The following is a 22,314-nucleotide window of genomic DNA, read 5'->3' on the forward strand; positions in this document are numbered from 1 at the left end:
CAGACACACCCAGGGCATGTTTTTCTCAGGAACAGGGCACTGAACTGAACACACCACCTTACTGAAAAATAGGCCACAGTAATCTACACTGATGTATAGTAGGAGGGAGGAGCCAGTGAAGGATGTACAGTGGGCGTGGTTGTAGGTTTTCCTGCGTCATCCGTTTCCATGGAAATTAACTCCTTGGCAGCTGGTGAGACAAAAAAAAACAAACAAAAAAAAAAACATAAGATCCATTTTAACATGAACATGAAGCTCTCGAACCGGAAACTGATCGAAATTATATTATTGTAGGTGTTATGGAGAGTTTAATGCGCGCGCGTGTGGATGTATAGTCAATAAAAAGCAAATAAACAGAAAGAATTTAGCCGTGAGTCAGGAATCAGGTACGCCCCGCCCACTTCCGGGAATCCATACGTCAGGAGCTCACCTGAGAGCCAGTAGAGAGCTGTCCGGCTCAGGTAAGAGCGACTCGCCGTCCCAAACTCTTTATACCGCTTTAGTTCAGAGACAAGAACTCTTTCTGTTTTCATGGAACACTAGACTGGATTTGAACAAACTGGTTTCAGGTGTGTCACTGGGCTGAGACGGGTTCTGTGTTTCCTGAGCGGGTGACTTCCGGCGAGCAGCTGAGATGGAAATCTGATCGGAGTCTGACCGGACTGTGATTAGAATCCGGTTTCTGGGAAAAACAAGCAGAAAAAGAACCCTTGTTGATATTGAGAAGTTTTAAATCGTGTGCTGAGATTCAGAAGCTGTGACTGAAGGTGAGTATTGTGTTGATCAGAAGGTCATGAGAACCGAAAGTGTATGGATCAGATCAGATCAGATCAGATCAGATCAGAAGGAAATATAAAACATGTTTGTTGCAATCAAAAAAACATTTCGACTTTTGATCGTGACAATGTAAATCATGAAACTCATTCAGCGCTGTAGATTTCTTTTTTATCTGAAAGCTCTTCAACCCAATAACCTGAGGAACTCACTGTGTGGGTCGGTAGAACTGGATCACTGGTTTGATAGTGAACAGAAATGGCTGTGTAAATCACTGATCACACAGTGATCTGAGATCATCAGTCAACACCCTGAGATCAGAAGGCGTCAGACGTTCAGTCATCTGCTGCTGTTAAAAATAAAGAAAAAATGTGATGCTCTAGAATGTGATGGAAAACTGTTTGGACTCTGAACACCTGAATGAGAGAACGGTGACTTTACACACAGCTGAGGAAAGCGACAAAACATCGGGTTTATCTGAACATCATACTCACGCCGTCTGTTAGCTGTGATCACTAATCAATTAGAAAAACCACACATTACATTCACATTATCTCTAGCCGCTTTATCCTTCTACAGGGTCGCAGGCAAGCTGGAGCCTATCCCAGCTGACTACGGGCGAAAGGCAGGGTACACCCTGGACAAGTCACCAGGTCATCACAGGGCTGACACATAGACACAGACAACCATTCACACTCACATTCACACCTACGCTCAATTTAGAGTCACCAGTTAACCTAACCTGCATGTCTTTGGACTGTGGGGGAAACCGGAGCACCCGGAGGAAACCCACGCGGACACAGGGAGAACATGCAAACTCCGCACAGAAAGGCCCTCGCCGGCCACGGGGCTCGAACCCGGACCTTCTTGCTATGAGGCAACAGCGCTAACCACTACACCACCGTGCCGCCCTATTATTATTATTATTATTATTATTATTATTATTATCCCTGTGATGACCTGGCGACTTGTCCAGGGTGTACCCCGCCTTTCGCCCGTAGTCAGCTGGGATAGGCTCCAGCTTGCCTGCGACCCTGTAGAACAGGATAAAGTGGCTACAGATAATAAGATGAGATTATTATTATTATTATTATTATTATTATTATTAAAGTTGTTTATCTCTTGCACTTTTTTATTCTGAGTCCAAAGTGTGAGACATAAAAGATTAAAAATTAAACAAAGAAGAATAGAATGTCTTTATTGTCACTATACACATGTACAATGAGATTAAAACATCTCCAATAACAGTGCAAACAGCATGTAGAGAGAGAGAGAGGAGAAAAAAAGGGGGTAAGGTGCACAGTCCTGAGGTGTATGTGTTTCGTTTCACATTATGGAGTGAGGTATTGCACATTATAAAAATATGCAAAAATAATCCAAAACAAAGCACGAGCACAAGCAATACTTACGCCAAATTCCTTTAAAAAAATATCAGGATTTATAGTTCGTGGTTTCTGTGCTTCATTTATTTGTATGATTACTAGCTGATGACGAATCTTTTGAAATATATATATTTTATATTTCTTGTTCTTTTCCTTATTCTTGGGCTGTGAGGGTGAAAGCGAAAGTGCCGAGCCATGTCCGTGCTGTGGCTTTCCCTGTTCTTCCTACTGGCCGGAGTGTTTCTGTGTGCAGCAGCAGATCTGAAGAAATACGACTTGCAGAACATCATCTGCTCTCAGGTGAGCTGCACAAACACCTCTGACTGACAGGGCTGTGAGACGGCCAAGGCTGGATCTGGTCCGTTCCAGTGGAATAACCAAATGAAAACGAGAAGGATCAGTCAAAATAATTTAAAATAGAAATACTTTCACAAAATAGCTTCAATTTCACATTTCAGTGTAAGATCCATGGCTGAGGATATCGCAGAATTGTTGCGGATCGTTTTGTGAAAATGGCAACTTGTTGCGAGGATTCTGGGAAGGGACACACAGCCCCTTTCACAGCTTTAAATTTAACAACAATCCGTTGAAGAAATGAAATTGAGAGACTCGTGAATGAGGAAACTGAAGTTGAGTTATCGCTCCCCGGAATCATGGACTGACTGTTGTTGACAGAATTTTTCAGAATTAAAGCTCTTGTTTTGAACTGTACTGAAGTTCTGTTTGAAGTGTGATGTTCCGTGTGTTGGAATGTTGTTGGTGATGGATTTGTCTAGCGCTCACTGAAAAAGAGATTTGATCTCATTGTGATTACACTGGTTCAAGAAGGTTAGATGAATAAATTTCATCATGAAGTGTTATTGAGTTTGTATTGTACATTGTGTGTGTGTGTGTGTGTGTGTGTGTGTGTGTGTGTGTGTGTGTGTGTGTGTGACTGACAGGGTCTGAAACGCTGCAAAGTCATTAAGCAGAACTCTGTGGTTCATCCACCTGATTCCGGCCCACTGGAAGTTTTGGGTTTCGGTGTGGAGTCTGCTCTCTGCCGCGAAGGAACGCTGATGTACAAAGCGTGCCTCCGGATCCGAATCCAACTCCGAATCCATGACGATGTTAACGTTAGTGGAGAAACACCAGAAGACTCTGAAGATGATGAGCATGGTGAGCATGCAGAGTGCAGTGTTTTTACATTTGCAGTGCAGAGATTAGAAATTGTGAGGGAAAAAAAATCATTTCACGCTTTAAACCAAGATTCTGTGCAAAACTCATTTTCATATTCATTCTGGAAACATTCAATTTGTGTGTGTGTGTGTGTGTGTGTGTGTGTGTGTGTGTGTGTGTTAAAGAAATTTGGATAAACATTTATGCTTGAATTATTTTTTTGAATAAAAATTACATTTGAATCAAATTGTCATTTTGATTTGGAGCGTTTGTGTAAAATTACCGTCTTGTCCATTATTAATAGTTTATTCAGGTGGATTAAGAAAAGTCTCAGTCCTGACTGTGCAGCTTCAGGAATACGGTTGTGATTTAAAAAAAAAAAAAAAATCTAAAAAGTTTGCAGATTGTTTTATTCTTGGTCAGGCCATAATTCTAGATGTCTTATTACATAATTAAAAAAATCTATCTTCATTATTATTCTACAGAAGTATAACATTGTAATTTAAAAAATTACAAAAGAAAGAAAACACTTTCTATTAACAGGGGTGTACAAACTTTTGCTTGGTAGTGTACCTTTGTTTCCTTGTGAGGAATGTCAATATAGTCTGACCATTTGCATGTGTTTGGATAAAAATAACTTGTTTTTAACATTCCTCAGCTTCATATTTACTCATTAACCAGGTGCTAACCCTCTCTCTCTCTCTCTCTCTCTCTCTCTCTCTCTCTCTCTCTCTCTCTCTCTCTCGTTACTCACAGAAGCTGCTCTAACACTGTGCTGCTCATCTCCACCAAATCTTCCGTCCTGCAAAACGATCACGTTTATCGTGAAATCCAACGTGCAGAAGAACCAGGAGGTGAGCACAAACGCCTCACTGCAGCTGATTAACTGTTACATGAATCAAAATAAAATACAGGATTCTTAGCAAACGGAAGGTACACAGCAAAATCCCCAGTGTTGAATTAACACCCAGAGTGTTGATTTAACACCCTACTGTGTTTATATAGGTCCAATTGGACACAAATTAACTCTGAAAGTGTTAATTCAACACTGAGGAATTTGCTGTGTAAAAAACTCACACAGTCACAGAAGAAACAGAGTCATGGAGTGTGTGGTCTGGTACGGAGCTCGCAGGAATTAACGTCATGTTCATGAACATTAAGGCTTTTGTTGCATTCATTCATCTTCAGTAAGTCCTTCATGCTGGTCAGGTTCATCGGGGTTTAAACATCAAATTTCATTTTATTTTGGGAAACAGTGCCAACTCAAGCAGGGTTTAGTCTGAATGATTTCAGCACTCTTTTAAAGACGATTCATCATCACGCTGCTCAAAACCCCAACAAAATCTTGTCCAAATCCTCCAACAGACTCTGCGACAGCGTGCGTCAGGTTCTCTGATGAAGATCCTCTAACGACAGATCTGTGATTAAAAGACATTTCTGTCTCATGTTTACAGTATGTCATTAATCAGCGTAAACTGGAAATCAGCTTGCACACAGGCTCTCATAAACACACATGCTCTTCAGGTTCACAAGTGATCTTGAGCTAATAAGGAGCTTTTTCTGTCCATTAGCATGTTCCATTAGCGTTTCTCCATCACCACTCCTGTCCTAAACGCCGTCCCAGGTATTAGCCGCGCGTCATGGCAGCGCTCGCTTGCACTCTGAGATTTTAATCCCAAGTTCTCACACGGTTTCAGCTGTCTTTGGTCGCAGTGACATGAAATCAGCTGCTGAGGAACATCACGCCTCCAATCTCTCTTCACCACCAAAGGATTCTTTAACATTGTGCACTTTTTATCTGAAACAGAAAAACTGGGCCAAAACTGACGCAGTGTGAAGTCTGTTTCAGTGCTTTATCCTGCTCAGGGTCCCGGTGGAGTCAGTGACTTTTTTTGAGAATATTCTGTAAAATGGAAGCAAATAAATTTGTGAGAAAATATCAGGGGAAAATGGAAACAAAAGTAATAACTGTACGGGAATATGGGATTGGACAGAATTCCTTCAAAAGTGGATTGGATTGGATTGGATTGGACAGAATTCCTTGGAGAATGGGCAGGATTCATCAGTATTCATTTGAGTCGACAGGATTGGTCAGAATTCCTTGCAGGATTGGTCAAAATAACTTTGGGAATGGGTGGGATTGGTCAGAATTCCTTTGAGAATGAACGGGATTAGTCCAAATTAATTTGGGAATTCGTGGAATTGGTCATAATTCCTTTAGAAGTGGACAGGATTGGTAAGAATTCCTTGGGGAAATGGGTGGGATTGGTTAGAATAACTTTGGGAATGGACAGGATTGGTTAGACTTCCTTTGGGAAATGGGTAGGATTGGCCAGAATTCCTTTGGTAATAGTTAGAATTGGTCAGAATTCCTTGGGGAATGGGTGGGACTGGAACTAAAAATCTATAAAAATGAGGAGGCGCCATTCCACTAGAGATTTTACATTCTGCTTAAATTAAGTCCATTCTGTTTAAAAGGATGAAGGTTTTTAGTCCGTTCCCTCAGTAAGGTGTTTCCTGGACCACTGCTGCTGTTGACTGAAAGCAGGACGGTCCGTTTGTTACGTCACCTTCCGTTCACATGTAATCCGGTTATTTGTACACATCAGCAGTAAAATTAATAAACAGATGACAATGACTAACATTCCTCCATTTTTTTGTTACAAATGTATTTTTTGTCTGTTCACGCCGTACCGTACATCCTGCACACTTCCTGAAGCGTGTTTATTCACTGACTGAGTTTCTCAGTCTGTCTGAACATGAATCTCCACGAGTCCGTGTGGTGTGGTGTTGTTTGTGTAGGTGGTGGTGGTGGTGCATGACGACGTGTTCCTGGGCAGCTCTGTGACCGTCACAGTGAACAAGACGTCGCAGGTGGTTCACATCCCACGCCAAAGCTCAGGTGAGGCTGCACTTCAGCTCAACCATGTCTCTTTCTCACACACACACACACACACACACACACCACTGGTGATACAGCGTTGAGATAATCCTCTCAGACAGACGTTCATGATGGTTCAGTGCTAACTGATAAGATACTGTTCCACGTGGTGTGTTTTACACAAAGAGCTGTGAAGAAAGAGCATGGATCACAGCTCGTTCTCAGACTCCGTGTTAAACAAACAACCTACAGTACATTGGCCATTAAATCCCACTGATTTATTTGCTAATATGATGGAAATTAAAGTTCACAACGAAACTGACAAATCTGGCCACTAAACCAATCAAATATTTTGAAGCAAACATTGGATTGTTTACAACAATGTAATAAATTGTCTAAAAATTTATTTCCCCTCACTGTTCTGATGAATCAGAACCTGTTTTTCAAAAAAAAAAAATACAGCAAACGATTATGAAACACTTGTATTAGTCCCATCTCTGGATCTTTATACACAGAGCGGTATGTCGCTGGACCTGTTTATTTTGGGTCTCTGAGTCCACGTCGCCACATTCTTGCTCACATTCTTCACCTGTGTTTGTGTCATTTAAAGTGTGTGTTACATGCTAAGCTCAGTGTTTATTCTTTTCCTCCGCAGTGTGCCCTGCTCCTCTTATCGAGGAATGTAAAAGTGAGTATCTAATTTCTGTGATCGGTCAGCACGTTTATCATTTCAGCTCTTTATTTTTCCTCAGGAAGGTTGATGATTAATCACCTTCTTCTGAAATCTGGATCAGTGTGCGTGCGTGCGCGTGTGTGTGTGTGTGTGTGTATGGGCTGTACAGAAACTCGTTATCTCAGTGTAATCAGCCCTGACTGATGAGTGAAGCAGTAATAAATTGCAGCTATCAAACTGGATCAGTGAGTCCATGAGTCTGGGACGTGAATCATCTTTTACAAGGTATTAAAGTATTAGTTTCCAGACAATGGGATGCGACCCATGGACATGTGAGCCAGTTGAAAACAAGAACACCAGACTATGTGTGCTCTTTTTTTTTGCGGGGGGGAATAATCATTGAAAATAGAAAGGCTGTGAATAATAAATACTCATGTTAATGTTGTTTGGTCCTAAAGTTCCTCAAGTAGCTCCTGTTAGCTGTTTGGTCTGATGTTGATCTTGTGATAAATCATGTCTTGGTCTGCTTTCGTGAGAATATTGTGTGTATAGGCCGAGTTGGATGATTGTTCCTCACAGAACTTTGTTTTGTTCCTTTTTTTTTAACCAGGAAAACAATCTTTGAAAAGCGTACTTTTTTTTCTCAACATGGCATGACCATTCTTATCGTAAACCTCAGATGTCTAACTTTATTCCCTGAAACCATGTGATTAAGAGTAAAAACTATGATGTCATTTTTGTATGAAGCTGAATTTACACTGTACGATTTTAGGCCTGATTTTGCCGTCACCACTACAGTATTTGGGGTTTGGTGATGTTCCTCATCATCATCATCATCATCATCATTGTGTTGGTGGATTTTTCTCAAAGACATTTAGTCGCACTGACCCTAAATCAGCCCCCAGTAACGTGAGCAAGATGTCAAGGCGTGCTCGAAAACACTGATCTCAACTCAGCACCAAATAATCCTTTAATGAAACACTGGACCTAGAACCGTAGACTGTAAATCAGCTTTCAGAGGAACAATGAAGTGTTGAGCTGCAGAAGTGGTGTTAAATTCAAGCAGTGTTACATAACTAATTGTTGTGGTTGAAATCCAAACAGGTCCCAACATCTCCCACGAGATCTCCAAGCACAGGGGTGTGGTGGAGCTGAAAGCCGAGACTAACAAGGGGCTGTCGCTGTGTATGAAACGGAAGGGGATGGCAATGTGTTGGGTGAGACTGCTGGCACCTGAGCACTTCACTGAGATGTTTATTTGTTCACACTTTCTTTCATGGAAGGCTGATTTCTCTTTGTTTGTTTAGCTTGTGTGTTTATACAATGCAAACATCCATCTATCCATTATGTATACAGTTTAGATGTCGGGTCGAAGCTGGAGCCAGCGTCAGCTGACTTCAGGAGAGAGGCGGTTCACGATAGACACACACATAATCATTCACACTCACGCACATGGGTGAGTTCCAGTCCCCAGTTGACCTAAAGTCGAGCACCTTCCTTTAACATGGCGTTATTTTATTCACTGAACACACGTTTATCCAAAGTTAGCGATCCTGGTGCTGGATTTTCGATATTTTATTCCAGTGAGAAGTTTGCGCTCTGGACTCACTGTGTCAAATTGTTATTGCGAGCACAGTTAGAACGGTAACAGGCATATCAGGTGAAAAATTCAAATTCAATCCAAGTTGCTTGAAACTGATCTCATTGAGTTCAGAATTGAATGAAGAACAACAAACCTTTTACAGAATTAAAATATGTTTATCCGTTGCCAAAAAAGAGAAAAAAATCTCTGACTAAGGCACTCCAGATTAAAATGAATATATCATTTTAATCTGGAGTGCCTTAGTCAGAGATTTTTTTCTCTTTTTTGGCAACGGATAAACATATTTTCTTTCATGGAAGGCTGATTTCTCGTTGTTTGTTTAGCTTGTGTGTTTATGCAATGCAAACATCCATCTATCCATTATGTATACAGTTTAGATGTCAGGTCGAAGCTGGAGCCAGCGTCAGCTGACTTCAGGTGAGAGGCGGGTCTCTGACTAAGGCACTCCAGATTAAAATGAATATATCATTTTAATCTGGAGTGCCTTAGTCAGAGATTTTTTTCTCTTTTTTGGCTGTGGATCTAGAATACCTTGGATTAAAGAGCACCCAAACCTAAAAAAAGACTCTAAACCATTGGAAAAAGAGCACGCCGTAATCTAAAAAAACTATGTTTATCCGTTCTTCAGAAATGACAAATCAGAGACTGAAAAAAAAAAGCCTTAATGTTTAGAAACTTGCCGCAATATTCTGTCTGAGGATCACATGGTCCAAAATGGGCCTCATTAACCAATGAAATCAAATGTTTTTTTTCTTCATAACTTTTCTATTTTACAAGATTTCTAATTTACATGGAAATTGGCAGAAACATAGATGGTTGTATACTGAATACGAAGTTTGAAAAATTCATAAAAGCAAATTATGGAAATTAGTATTTAATTAGTATTAATTATGCTCATTAGGTAAAAACGTGGGCAGCACGGTGGTGTAGTGGTTAGCGCTGTCGACTCACAGCAAGAAGGTCCGGGTTCGAGCCCTGTGGCCGGCGAGGGCCTTTCTGTGTGGAGTTTGCATGTTCTCCCCGTGTCCGCGTGGGTTTCCTCCGGGTGCTCCGGTTTCCCCCACAGTCTAAAGACATGCAGGTTAGGTTAACTGGTGACTCTAAATTGAGCGTAGGTGTGAATGTGAGTGTGAATGGTTGTCTGTGTCTATGTGTCAGCCCTGTGATGACCTGGCGACTTGTCCAGGGTGTACCCCGCCTTTCGCCCGTAGTCAGCTGGGATAGGCTCCAGCTTGCCTGCGACCCTGTAGAACAGGATAAAGCAGCTACAGATAATGAGATGAGGTAAAAACATTAAATCAGTAAACTCAATAAAAAAGTGATAAAATATTATTTCTAATCCCCTCTTTGTGCTCTGTAGACTTTTGTATTTCTCAGTAGGGCCGACTAGTGTTTATATGAAAGAATATAAATGATTATTTTGATTAATATTCATAGCTTTCAAGGCGAACCTCAAAAAATCTGTCTGATCCACGTCCAGTAAACAATTCACATTAACTGAACTGAAATTGACACTCGCGATTCAGACTTCCGTTTTTTTTTTTTTTTATTTCATTCCAACCTCTAAGATCTCAGTATTTTTCATCAAAACAACTCCAGTTATATTCTAAAATACTTATTTTTTTACAGGAATCAGTTTGATTTGAAATAATAAGTAGGTAAAGCTCTGAAAACTCATTTCAAAGTCTCCCGTGAATCATAACATCAAAACTAGCAGAGGGAAAATTTTACTGAATCCTTCATCAGAAACAGTGAGTGAGAGAACATCCCTATAAAAGTGATCTGATTGATATTGATGAGTAATCCAGTGGGAAACCAATCAGAAGAGAGAGAGACAGCCTGAGCGCTTTCCTGTGACTCAAAAAGAAAAGCACCGGCAGTTTCCCGACGTCCAGCAGGCAGAGTTTTTACTCTGTTGTACCGACTTCAACTTGCTGTTACTCCCAAAGTACTGAACAGATCTTAACCAGATACATTTCTTTGGAAAGCAGAGATTATAAGCTTTTTAATGATAGAAAATATTCAAGAGTTAAGCAATGACAGGTTTGGAAACTTAGATAAGCGTCTGCATGGACAATTTTCACAGCACGGCCAGCGAGTGTCTGATACGCTGATTAATATTAGAAATAAATGTCAGCGATCTGAAACCAAGGTGCTCATAAACAGGTTTCGCTGCTCGCTCCTGAAAACTGAAGCTTGTATTTTTAGTAATATTCGATGTTCATGAATTCACTCGAAATCCACAGTCCAAGTCATGAAGACTTTCATGCAAATCCTGGACTCGTAGTACAGCAACACGATGCAGCTGAGGCTCAGTCTGGTGAGTTAGCGATCGAGATGATGAATTCGATGGCGTTTATGATGTTAACATGAAAGTTCCAGCTTTAAAAGGACAGTGTGAAGGACTGAAGCGCCGCTGCATTACTCTCTTCAGGCAGGGATTCAGTGTGGGCTGAAATCGCACTGCACCACGATCAGTGTGTTCAAAAACAGACCTACAGGAAGTTTAATTTTTAAAAAAAGTCACTCAATGACGTGTTAACATCAGTCGTGGATGCTGCTGGATGTCACATGATGTCATGCAGGGTGGGTTTTTCCCTTGAACAGGAAGTCAAGAACAGCTTGATTCAATACTAAAATAATTCCATGTTGTGTTTCTTTTGTGTGCAGTCGAGCAACTGGACCATCCCACTGCACGCCATCACACACTGCATGTGTTTCCAGGTACAGCGCCACCTGGCAGCCGTCTCACGTGCCGGAGTGATCATGTGCACAATTATTGTACAGAAATTAGAACATAATCATAAATGACTGAAGACTTTTTTGTTTTTGTAATTCTCTGTCATGTTCTCTGTGTGTGTGTGTGTGTGTGTGTGTGTGTGTGTGTGTGTGTGTGTGTGTGTGTTAGGCTTGGAGTGAAAACACAGAAGATGAAAAATCCTGGTCTTCCCGGTCTCAAATTTGTCCCTTTGAGAACAACGAAGGTAAAAAAAAATGCCTGCAATTTCAGAAATCCACAAAAATGTATCGTGACATCCTCTATCGTGCTCCAGTGTGTAAATTACACACTCACACACACTCACACACACACACACACACACACTCTGCTGGCTATTAACTTTCTAAAAGCACAACTACCTCAGATGATCCCATTTCTAACGTGTAGCCGTGTAAATGTCGGTATTTCTCGGAACATTGCTCCGGTTTGAGTTGTTGTATGTTGGTTATAATAATAATAATTTTGGTCAATTTAATGAAGTAAGAGTGATTATAGCTTTTATTCCAGTACAAGCTCCCATTTCTCATCTTGTTGATCTGTGTGTAGAAGTATTCATCATGTGTTTTGGTTGCACGTGGCATTAAGTTAATTAATTAATTAATGAAGATAATTAGGGTTTGAGTTCATGTTTTGAGTTCATGTGAGTATTCAAAGAAGCAAAAATAAATTCTGTGAGCTGTGATTGTGTAACTCTGCTCAAATCAGGTTCAATACGACTGCTAAGAAGAAGAGGAAAGTTTCTTGTACTTTTCATCTATACAAAAATATAGCTTAAAGAAATAAAAACAGGCCAATATCTAAAACAAAATAAATAACTTCAGGGACAGAAATCAAGAAAGGTGAACAATTTAAAATATAAAAATTAAAATAAATCAAAACTGCGTAAAGGGGCGGCACGGTGGTGTAGTGGTTAGCGCTGTCGCCTCACAGCAAGAAGGTCCTGGGTTCGAGCCCCGGGGCCAGCGAGGGCCTTTCTGTGTGGAGTTTGCATGTTCTCCCCGTGTCCGCGTGGGTTTCCTCCGGGTGCTCCGGTTTCCCCCACAGTCCAAAGACATGCAGGTTAGGTTAACTGGTGACTCTAAATTGAGCGTAGGTGTGAATGTGAATGGTTGTCTGTGTCTATGTGTCAGCCCTGTGATGACCTGGCGACTTGTCCAGGGTGAACCCCGCCTTTCGCCCGTAGTCAGCTGGGATAGGCTCCAGCTTGCCTGCGACCCTGTAGAAGGATAAAGCGGCTAGAGATAATGAGATGAGATGAAAACTGCGTAAAAAAATAACAAGGTAAAAATGAAGAGTGAAGTGGCTTCTTTTTAACCAGTGACAGATGCAGCCTGATGTTTGTTTACTGACAGTAAAAATGTTGTCATGAATGTAATAAATCTGGAGCCCCTCCTCACGCCAGATTTGACAGACGACACAGAATTAAACACATTCGTTCATTTTAAAGCCTGAAAATTACAACATTGATAATTAATCCGCCTCAGAAAAACTAAAGCTCATGTTTCTTTCCCACGCAGAGATCAGAAGGAACGCAGTGAAGAACCTGTCCCTCTCTGTGGGACGCATCAAGACCAATGAAGGTGCTGCAGCTTTGAGCTGGAACCTGAGCGCCCCCTGCAGGCTGGAGACCGAGGTGTGGCCCTGCCAGATGGCCGTGTCTGTGGGCGGAGACTGCAGTGAGGTGCCCGGGTTCAGACAGATCATCAGTACGGGCTGGGAAGAGAACATCAGCATGGTGTGGGTGAGTGTGTGTGTGTGAGAATGCTTGACACCTCAGCAGATCATCCTGATGGAAGTGGAATGGTTTTGTGGATCAGTGCAGAAAAACCTTAATTCTAAAATGCACCTTTAAAGAACCTGATTTTCCCAGAGCGTGTGTTGATGCACATGGAATGCAAATGTGCCGTACAAACTCCGCTGCTCGTGGTTGTCATTTTCATGCATAGGAAGGGTTCTTTAAGAGGTTAATTGGAGTGCAAATACTTTTAATCAGTCACGCCCATGTGAGGATTTTTGGTCCTGCACAGTTTCTAATCCCTGAATTGAACACATCGTCATATCAGAGCGAGGTGTGGCGTGTCCGAGGCAGCTGGTGTTCAAACCCTCACCATGGCATCAGTCTGCTCTGAGACACCCGAGAGTTCTAAACATCATCATCACACCTCAGTGTCGGCCAACTTCACATTTGTTCACATGGAACACGCCCACGAATGTTATGATGATGATAAGTGTCTCGGGTGTGATGTTGGTGATCGTAACAGGAATGTGCTGGAATGCAGGGCGTGTGTGGAGGTTCCGGTTTGGACACGCCGACTGTGTGATGATTGATTATCATAACAATGTCATTCATTTATTCGCTTTGAACTCACTTTTTTTTTTCCATGCAGTGCGACAGGAAATGGCTGTGATTCAGAGAATTTTTATTTGCTGTTGTTTTTTTCTTTTTAGTCACAGCAGAGTTTCCAAAAGTTTCAGAAAATCACGGTCACATTTTCACTCCAAACAAATATAAGGGGACAGAAAATATTTCATTATTCCAGTGTTGCAGTGGAACTAAAAATAACAATCAGCCTCGTTTATTGATCTTTTAATAAAGCTGTGTGAAAACATTTCCGTAAGACAAACTGAAAATTCCTGCCAGATTCACCAAAGTTTGATAAACACTGATTTTCTTCGTACTCGTGTGCATCTGTTAAAAACTGATCACCTCAAAATGAGTGGGTGTGTCCACAGTATGGCTGATTTGCCTTTGGTGACGCCCACAAAACTCCATAAAAGGCAAAGGTAGCGCAGCTGAAATGATGAGTGAAAAGCAAGAAAAACAGAAGCAAAAACTATTTTCACTCGCATCTGTACCGGGTGAAGAAAATATGATTTAATTCTGGAGACAAATTACAGGAAAGTTGAATTCAAAGTGAATTGACGTGAGTAAAGTGAAGTGGTTACAGTGTGTGTGTGTGTGTGAGATATTTTTCTTTTTTTTCATATGAGCAACAAAGAATCAAAAAGCTCTCATATTTTATGCCACTTTATTCATGCTGTTGTGTTTGTTGTCAGTCTAAATGACACTTGAATGACGCTGCAACATTTTATTTCAGACGTCAGGTGTGTTTCAGGACGTTCAAGCGACAAACAACCTGCCGGTGTGTGTGATGGTAAGATAGTTTTGCATCAGGCCTGGCAGAGCGACGCTCTCTCAGTACTGTCTACATCTGTTCAACAGTCTAATCATCACTCAGCATGGATTATTATAGGCTGTGTGTGTGTGTGTGTGTGTGTGTGTGTGTGTGTGTGTGTGTGTGTGTGTGTGTTGCAGTTTAAGGTTGACGGAGAAATGTTCGGCCCTTTGTGTGAGCGTGACGGTGAGTGTGTGAAAAAATAACTTTCTCTCTACAAAAAGCCGGTTTCTTTCTTATCTTTCACAATAATAATAATAATAATAATAATAATAATAATAATAAAGTTCCCCTTTTCATTTCTCCACTCAGCCTACAGGGGGCGTTGGGTCAGCCTGGGGTTTGTGATGCTGCTGGTGTTTGTCCTGCTTGCATTCGGGGTGTTTGTGCTCAGAAGCAGGTTCAAAGGTGAGTGAAGATCGAACGCTTCGTCTTTGGGAGACTTTCTGTCACTGTACACAAAGTATTGGCACCCCTCTACTCTGGGAGGATGTGTGATGGTACACAGAGGGTTAATACGCTGCGGCATCCAGTCAGAGTTACACCATGTGATCAGACAGAGTCGAGTTTATTGTTTATTGTTGAGTATCTTCATGTGTGTGTGTGTGTGTGTGTGTGTGAAAAGACCCATGCTCTCAATAATTCCAGCGATGCACTTCTCTCTCATGAACTGTTCAGTACGAGTCTGTGGACAAAGTGCCATTGTTCACTCTCTCTCTCTCTCTCTCTCTCTCTCTCTCTCTCTCTCTCTCTCTCTCTCTCAGAGTGGCTTTCTAACTCCAACCCAAGGGATCTGTCTCGAGGTATGTACACACACACACACACACACACACACACACACACACAGTCATGTTTCAGTCTTCCTGCAGTACGATGCTGTGATATTTTTATTTCCCAGTCATTCTGATTTTATGTTCTTCTTTACTGTCTTCCAACTTCCTTGAACTTGATTTCCTTTTTTCCTTCTTCTGCTTCCTTTTCTTACTTTCCTCCATTCTTCCTTCCTTTGTCTTTGCATTTGTTTTTCTTCAGCCATCTTTTTTCTTTCCTCACTTCAACTTTCTCTCTGCTTCCCTTTTCTCTATGTATTTTATATCATTAGATTATTTATATCGCTGATATCAGACAGAATATTTTCCCTTTTCTTTCTTTCTTTCTTTCTTTCTTTCTTTCTTTCCCTTGTTAATTATTTCCTCTTTTCCTGCCATGCTTTGGTCTTTCCTCTTTTTTCCTTCCTTTCTTTCAGTCATCCTTTGCACTGATTTTTCTTTCCCCTTTTTTCTTTTTCTTCTTTCTTTCCTGTATATTTTATGATTTTATGATCCTTTAGTCTCTTCTTCCTTGTTGTTTTTTCTCTGATTTTTCTCCCTTCTCCCCCCCCCCAGGCCTCCGTGGTGAAGTCCTGCTCGTACACTCGTCTGGTTCCGATCTGTCTCTATTAGACACCGTGTGCTGGTTTGCTACGTGGCTTTCTGAGCTCGGGTTCTCCGTCTCTCTGGATCTGTGGAACCAGGTGGCGGTGAGCGCGATCGGTCCGACCCCGTGGCTCCACTCACGGCTCCAGCACGTCCAAAAGCACGGTGGCAAAACCCTCCTGCTACTCTCGCACGACGCTGTGCTCCGAACCAAAGCCTGCTATGAAACCTGGAGCAGTGTGCTGGACAGAGACGATGGCAGGGTGAGCAGTACGTCCTGGCCGTGGAACTCTGATGTCTTCAGTTCGGCTCTCAGCGCCCTTTTCTCTGCTCGCCTGCAGGGCGGCGCCACTGAGCACTTTGCTGTGGTGCAGCTGGAGTCAGAGGCGCTCGACATGCCGGAGCTGTTTCAAGGCCTGAGGCTCTATCAGCTGCCCTCAGGGTGTCGGCGCCTGCTCTCCGATCTCCACACCAAGCACCCAGAAAACATTGGAGCTCAGCTCAAGAGGTTCTTCTGGACCTGGAGAGCCTCAACCAGGCTGGAGAGGAGGCTGAGGAACTGTGAGAAAGAGCAGCGGTCACGCACCGAGTCCACGCTCACGCAGGTCGACGCGCTGAGCATGGAGATGGAGATGGAAGAGGAGACACGCCCTCTAAATATTTAACTGAGACTCGCATTTACCTCACGGGGCAGGGACGAAACTGACTGTCCTGAGCTCACAAATGAAATGAAGTCTGTCCATGTGAAGGAAAAAAACATGAATGTGTCTGATTTGTTCACATCTGTGGTGAACTCCATTCCAAAGTGAAGATGTTTCTGTGTTGAGATGTGAGGAGACGGTGTCGTGAATGAGGAATACACCGGGTCAGCGACTCGCTTCATTCCAGAACAGAAGTGGAGCGGGTTTTGTGCCTGCTTCCTCAGCTTCTTCACTCCTGAGCGAGCATGTCATTCAAAAGTGAATCTCATAGGCAGTATCAGCATTTTATCGGCACAGTTTTTCGAGCAGGAGCTCGTGTGTAGTCATGGGGATCGGTTCTGGACGAGGATTGCAGGTTTCTGTGTCGACGCTCACTGCTCAAAAGAAGTCTGCGTGTAAATAATGAGCCTGGAGCCGCCATGTGCCATCAGTTCAGTCAGAGGACAGGAAAGTCGGAGATCCTTTCTGATCCGGTGTGGGTTTTTAACCCATGAACAGCAGCACAACACAGAAAAATGTAATTGTTTACACTCGTTTTGACTCCACAGTAGGACCTCAAATATATGTCATAATCATATAACTGAAATCCTTCAGGATACTTTTGGTTTGTTGATATCGGCTCTGTAAAATCGCTGAACGCCTTCGTCTCTTTTTCCCACTCGACTCTGCTTGGGTCAGCTGATTGTTGTGATTTCTGCCCTTCCATGCTGTGCATGTTGCCAAAAGTTGAGTTGCTGTGTGCCCTCTGGTGGACAAACTACACAATGACCATGCTCATCACGTGGCTGAAGGATCCACCTTGTCTCTGTTTCTTTTTGTTTTAATTGTCATCTCTCGGTCGTTATAAACTCCAACCTTCATTTAATCGCTCATATATCATCAGATGATAATATCAGCATGCGGGTTTATCAGTCAATCGTATTGGGAAATACTCCAGCAACCTTTCCTCAAAATATTGTCAAAATGTTGATGTTTGCATGCAGTGAGAAGCAGAAGATGAGCTTTTGGAGCTTTAACCAAAAATTAAATTGGAGTTTAAGGATAAATATGTCTTGAATCTAAACCGAGCGAATACCAAATCTTTCATTTGCCAGAATATTTTAAGATTTATCTCCATGTTGGCTGAAGCTTTAACCCTATATCCATCACCTCAATGACACGGGTGTGGTCAGGATGATGAAATCTTGGGGTTTTGAAAACATTTATTCAATCCATGGTATTGGGCTGCATTTAACATCTGACTTTAATGATACTTTTATTTAATATCCAGAATAAATTCCTGGCGACTTGTCCAGGGTGTACCCTGCCTTTCGCCCATAGTCAGCTGGGATAGGCTCCAGCTTGCCTGCGACCCTGTAGAACAGGATAAAGCGGCTACAGATGATGAGATGAGATGATTTGGTTGAAAATCTGGGCGTCAGTTCGGCTGTTCCAAATCCGTTTGGAGTTATTTAAGCATTTTTTTAAAAACAAATCACAACATCTGGATATCTACGTCACACAATTTTTCATCATATCAATATCATCTCGTCACGTTGCCCCGCCCTGTCCTGCAGTTTAAATACAGCCCTCACTTGAGTTGAAGTTATTGAGAAATCAAAGCACCATGTTCCAGTTATCAGTCACGTGATATCCTGTGAACACCAACGTACATGATATCGTTATTATGAACCTTTAAAAACCTCATGTGCTTTTTGAGAGGCTGCTTATTTTTGAACAAATTTGAAAATTGTAAAATTAAACACACACTTTTCCCTGAAGTTTGTGGATCAGCCGAGACATGTTCAGTGTGTGGTGTTTGCTTCTTCTGGAGCTCGGGGAACGGAAAATCACTTTTTGGTGCCAAATGATTCAGAACATATCGACGAGTCCCACACTCAGACACGTCCAGTTTGACCTCAGCGGTTTGGTGTCGGGGTTCAGAGCCAACGATGATGGACTCCAACCTTTAGCAGTAAACACCGGCGTGCTCTGAGCTCTGTGCTTTTATTTGTTTTGTTGAAAGAAAATACGATATAAAATGCACTTAGTCCTGGAAATGAAGTCTGATTAAAGTGTGCTGAGACTGCAAAGTCAAGTGACATCATAAAACTGTTTTCTGTGGCTCTGAATCTCAGCCTCGTGCAGTTTCAGTCTTGAATCCACAGAGAAATCTGAACGATGTGCATTTATTCAGAGTATTTTTTTAATATTTTATATATAATGTCCATGTGTATATTCATATTCAGTGACTGTGCAGATGATTTAATCTATCTGTGCATGCATCGAACTGCACACACAACTTTTTAATCTGCTTTTTAATCTGAATGTGTGTGCAATGTATCTGTGTATCACCTGCTGGTGTCTGAGTAAAAATCCTGCCTGATCTGAAAAGTGTTCAGTTTTCTCATGTTTACTTCCTGTTTATTTAATAAATGCAGAATTGGCTAAAGACATGAGTGTGAAATTTCCCCGTCTGTGGTATTGTGTTCGTTTGTAAAAGAGATAACAGGCAGATATTGGACAATGAGATGGTGCAAAAGTTTCCATCCTCAAAATTTCTGATTTAAAATAAAAAGTGCACCTCTCTTCTACAGACAGTGTGTCAACAAATGGAAAAGTGTAAGCTGGAAAATTAAAATAATACTAAATACATAAAATAAGTTGAAAAAAAAGAAAGGAGTTGAGATGATCTGCTTTTCCTCCTGAACTGATCCGAAGAATCCAGACCAAGAAGTCTGGGCAGAAAGTTATAAACCTGCAAAACTGGTCATTTTTGGTTTTCCTGCTGATGATACCCAGGATGACGGGACACTTTATCGCCTGTATTCTGTTATTTGTAGTCAATAAATGAACATCTGTGTAACCCACACACACAGTGACTTTCTGAGTCGTCTTCATTTCTTCTCCTGATCACATCATCACTAAAACTGCTTTACAATCACAGAAGAGACGAGATCAAACCCAACCCAGGGGCTGCCCCAAAAAAAGATCCATTATATTTTTTTTTTATTTGTCTCAATTCTCACACAACCAACAACTTGCACAAAATAAGACATTATTTTGAAGAATATCAATGATTTCCAGAAAAAGTTTTGTGATAGAATCATACATAACACTTTTTTTATTATTAGTTTTTAAATCTCTTCATGGCACAACACCTTCACACCACATCACATTCACACAACCTCAACAAGGGGTCATGAAACACATGTAAGTGTAACGTAAGTGTAACGTAAGTGTTTCATGACCCCTTGTTGAGGTTGTGTGAATGTGATGTGGTGTGAAGGTGTTGTGCCATGAAGAGATTTAAAAACTAATAATAAAAAAAGTGTTATGTATGATTCTATCACAAAACTTTTTCTGGAAATCATTGATATTCTTCAAAATAATGTCTTATTTTGTGCAAGTTGTTGGTTGTGTGAGAATTGAGACAAATAAAAACTTTTGAAGTTCATGAAAGTTTTGTTTTTGGGCACCAAACTTTCATCAGACTCTGGGGGGGGGGGGGTCTAAAAAAAAAAACCACACTCTCCCCCCCCCTCCCCACACACACACACTTTAGATTTTAACCAGTTTATTCCCTTGCCTGTGATAGAGTCAGCGAGGTGAGGGATTGTAATCAGTTTTATTTGTTTGTGTGTCTGTTAACAAGCTAGCGTCTAGACGGTTACACAGATTGACTTCAAATTTTCAGGGTAGGTGGGCAATGGTCCATAAATCACCTGATTAAATTTTGGAGGTAATCGGGTCAACTTTTCGGTCAAAATAACATATTTTCCATTATAACTCAAAAACGGGGCAGCATGGTGGTGTAGTGGTTAGCGCTGTCACCTCACAACAAGAAGGTCCGGGTTCGAGCCCCGTGGCCGGCGAGGGCCTTTCTGTGCGGAGTTTGCATGTTCTCCCCATGTCCGCGTGGGTTTCCTCCGGGTGCTCCGGTTTCCCCCACAGTCCAAAGACATGCAGGTTAGGTTAACTGGTGACTCTAAATTGAGCGTAGGTGTGAATGTGAGTGTGAATGGTTGTCTGTGTCTATGTGTCAGCCCTGTGATGACCTGGCGACTTGTCCAGGGTGTACCCCGCCTTTCACCCGTAGTCAGCTGGGATGGGCTCCAGCTGGCCTGCGACCCTGTAGAACAGGATAAAGCGGCTAGAGGTAGAGATGAGATACATTATCAACATAGAGGTATAAAATGGGTGCTGCTGGGTGAGATTTGTTTTGCCTGGAAACATTTTTTTGTCTTACTGGAGAACAACTTTCACCTTCTTTGTCTTGTCTTTATTCTTGATTATTTTTACTTCTCATTTTAATATGTCTTTCTATTACTACTACTATTTGTTTAATTATTAGCCAGTGGTTTGATTTTCACTTCATTTTGTTTCTTGGTGTGTTTTTGCCTCCACACTAAAGCACACTGATCTCTAGAAGGAAATAAAGTCGAGTAACCTGGGTTAAGGGTGCACAAACTTTCGCACAGCCTAGATCATGGTATTTTGCTTTACGTGTTGTGGAAATGGTTGAGCTCAGTGTGGTTCATGGTGTAATGGGGGCCATTTCAGACCCTCAGGGGATTTTAAAAATACCCTCAGAGCCTCTGGGGCTATTAATAAAAGCGCGCGCGTTTCTCCGCCCACAGGGAAGAGGGCAGAGCGACAGACAGCGTTTCAACACAAACTACAGCAGGACTCCTCTCACTTCAGTCACAGCGCACTCACAGCTGATTAAAGAGACCGAGTGCAAAGGTAAGAAGCCAAACTTTAAACTTTTAGCTGTATTTATACCGCCATGGCGTCGCGAACACCCCACCCCCACTCTCTCTCTCCCACTCTCTCTCCCACCCGCCCACTCTTTCTCTCTCTCTCCCACCCCCACTCTCTCTCTCTCTCACCCCCACTCTCCCTCTCTCTCACTCTCTCCCCCACCCCCCACTCTCTCCGACCCCCCACTCTCTCTCACCCCCACTCTCCCACCCCCCACTCTCTCTCCCTCCCCCCACTCTCTCTCTCCCTCCCCCCACTCTCTCTCTCCCACCCCCCACTCTCCCCGACCCCCCACTCTCTCTCTCCCTCCCTCTCTCTCCCTCCCTCTCTCTCCCACTCTCTCTCTCCCACCCCCACTCTCTCTCTCTCTCCCACTCTCTCTCCCCCCACCCCCCCACTCTCTCTCTCTCCCCCACCCCCCCACTCTCTCTCTCTCCCCCACCCCCCCACTCTCTCTCTCTCTCCCACCCCCCACTCTCTCTCTCTCTCCCACCCCCCCCACTCTCTCTCTCTCCCCCACCCCCCCACTCTCTCTCTCTCCCCCACCCCCCCCACTCTCTCTCTCTCCCCCACCCCCCCACTCTCTCTCTCTCCCCCACCCCCCCCACTCTCTCTCTCTCCCCCACCCACCCCACTCTCTCTCTCTCCCCCACCCCCCCACTCTCTCTCTCTCCCCCACCCCCCCACTCTCTCTCTCTCCCCCACCCCCCCCACTCTCTCTCTCTCTCCCCCACCCCCCCCACTCTCTCTCTCTCCCCCACCCCCCCCACTCTCTCTCTCTCCCCCACCCCCCCCACTCTCTCTCTCTCTCCCACCCCCCCCACTCTCTCTCTCTCTCCCACCCCCCCACTCTCTCTCTCACCCCCACTCTCTCCCACTCTCTCTCCCAACCCCACTCCCTCTCTCTCTCACCCCCACTCTCTCTCTCTCTCTCTCTCTCTCTCACACACACACTAAACAAACCGAATTCTAAATCTCTATTTTGACCTCGCGCGTGCTCTCAACGCCACGCTGTCGCTCTGTAAATGA

At 42.8% G+C, this 22,314-nt stretch overlaps 1 protein-coding gene across 4 annotated transcripts; it reads left to right on the forward strand.

The window, feature by feature from the left end:
* The first annotated feature begins 379 nt into the window (after positions 1 to 379).
* Positions 380 to 19,403, forward strand: il17rc (interleukin 17 receptor C). 4 transcript variants are annotated; one of them, XM_060910681.1, is made up of 16 exons: positions 380 to 461; positions 570 to 767; positions 2,329 to 2,456; positions 3,098 to 3,314; positions 4,071 to 4,168; positions 6,117 to 6,216; positions 6,851 to 6,883; positions 7,973 to 8,085; positions 11,142 to 11,195; positions 11,380 to 11,455; positions 12,768 to 12,991; positions 14,349 to 14,405; positions 14,567 to 14,612; positions 14,739 to 14,834; positions 15,191 to 15,229; positions 15,812 to 19,403. In XM_060910681.1, the coding sequence occupies exons 3-16, from the start codon at positions 2,352 to 2,354 to the stop codon at positions 16,504 to 16,506; spliced, it is 1,953 nt and encodes a 650-aa protein (XP_060766664.1). In that variant the 5' UTR covers positions 380 to 461; positions 570 to 767; positions 2,329 to 2,351; the 3' UTR covers positions 16,507 to 19,403. The 4 variants fall into 4 exon arrangements, with proteins under 4 accessions (XP_060766664.1, XP_060766665.1, XP_060766663.1 ...); XM_060910682.1 differs by having other exon boundaries at positions 401 to 461; positions 544 to 767; XM_060910680.1 differs by lacking the exon at positions 380 to 461 and having other exon boundaries at positions 470 to 767.
* Positions 19,404 to 22,314: the final 2,911 nt, after the last annotated feature.

The sequence above is a fragment of the Neoarius graeffei genome, chromosome 26 (genome assembly GCF_027579695.1).
Source record: "Neoarius graeffei isolate fNeoGra1 chromosome 26, fNeoGra1.pri, whole genome shotgun sequence".
In the NCBI taxonomy this organism is placed as follows: Eukaryota; Metazoa; Chordata; class Actinopteri; order Siluriformes; family Ariidae; genus Neoarius; species Neoarius graeffei.

Excerpts from the sequence above, each read along its gene's own strand:
- il17rc (XM_060910681.1), top strand. The coding sequence starts at position 2,352 with ATGTCCGTGCTGTGGCTTTCCCTGTTCTTCCTACTGGCCGGAGTGTTT. Across the intron at positions 14,613-14,738 it reads CCCTTTGTGTGAGCGTGACG|CCTACAGGGGGCGTTGGGTC; the intron begins GTGAGTGTGTGA and ends TTCTCCACTCAG. Across the intron at positions 14,835-15,190 it reads GCTCAGAAGCAGGTTCAAAG|AGTGGCTTTCTAACTCCAAC; the intron begins GTGAGTGAAGAT and ends TCTCTCTCTCAG.